The following is a 657-nucleotide window of genomic DNA, read 5'->3' as shown; positions in this document are numbered from 1 at the left end:
CTCGGGGTAGCGGTCGTGGCTTCCGGGGCATCCGTCGATGGCTGCTGCTCGGGCGAAGTGGGCACCGGCGTCTCCTCAGACTGGCCCTCGGTTCCTGTTGGCGCAGGCGTAGGAGTGTTGGTTGGTTCATTTGTCAACGTTGGGACGGTGGCCATTGGTGTGTTCATCTCTGTCTCGATTGAAGCTTCAGGGGTTTCGCTAGCCTGCTTGGTTCCCGGTTTCCTTTTCCCGTTGTTGCTACTATTCTTGCCTTCGTTATCATTCTTCGACATCAATGGTACTGTTGTAGCTATATCACCATCGAGAGATACATCCTTCGAAGTATCAGTCGTCGAGTTGCATGCTAGCGATAATTCCAGCAGCTCCTGAACATCGGCATAACTCAGACCCACACTAGTAACAGTAGAGGAATCTGGTTTACCAGTAGGAAACCACAGGAAATCGGGGTGATCAACCTTCGAGTCTCCAACCCACTCACCACCAATAATGTTCTTGTCCGCATCGAGCTCCAAGAGGTACTCGTAGTCATTTGATACTGTAAACTGTCCCATCTTGCCAGTTAACACCAGTGCGCCATCGATGTATGCCTCAACAGTCCACGTGACGGTGGTCCTGACGTATGCAAGATGCACCATACCGGTGTTAAACGGGTATGAC

The 657-nt window shown here is 51.8% G+C and overlaps 1 protein-coding gene across 1 annotated transcript; it reads right to left on the bottom strand.

Annotated features, from left to right (window-relative positions):
- Positions 1–271: 271 nt before the first annotated feature.
- Positions 272–635, bottom strand: PPTG_10653 (hypothetical protein; the record flags this gene model as incomplete). The annotated part of the gene is made up of 2 exons (XM_008906042.1): positions 272–289; positions 312–635. The coding sequence occupies 2 exons, from the start codon at positions 633–635 to the stop codon at positions 272–274; spliced, it is 342 nt and encodes a 113-aa protein (XP_008904290.1).
- Between the last annotated feature and the right edge of the window lie 22 nt (positions 636–657).

This window comes from Phytophthora parasitica (assembly GCF_000247585.1).
Source record: "Phytophthora parasitica INRA-310 unplaced genomic scaffold supercont2.22, whole genome shotgun sequence".
Classification (NCBI taxonomy): Eukaryota; Oomycota; class Peronosporomycetes; order Peronosporales; family Peronosporaceae; genus Phytophthora; species Phytophthora nicotianae.
This window is presented reverse-complemented; position numbering and strand designations above follow the sequence as displayed.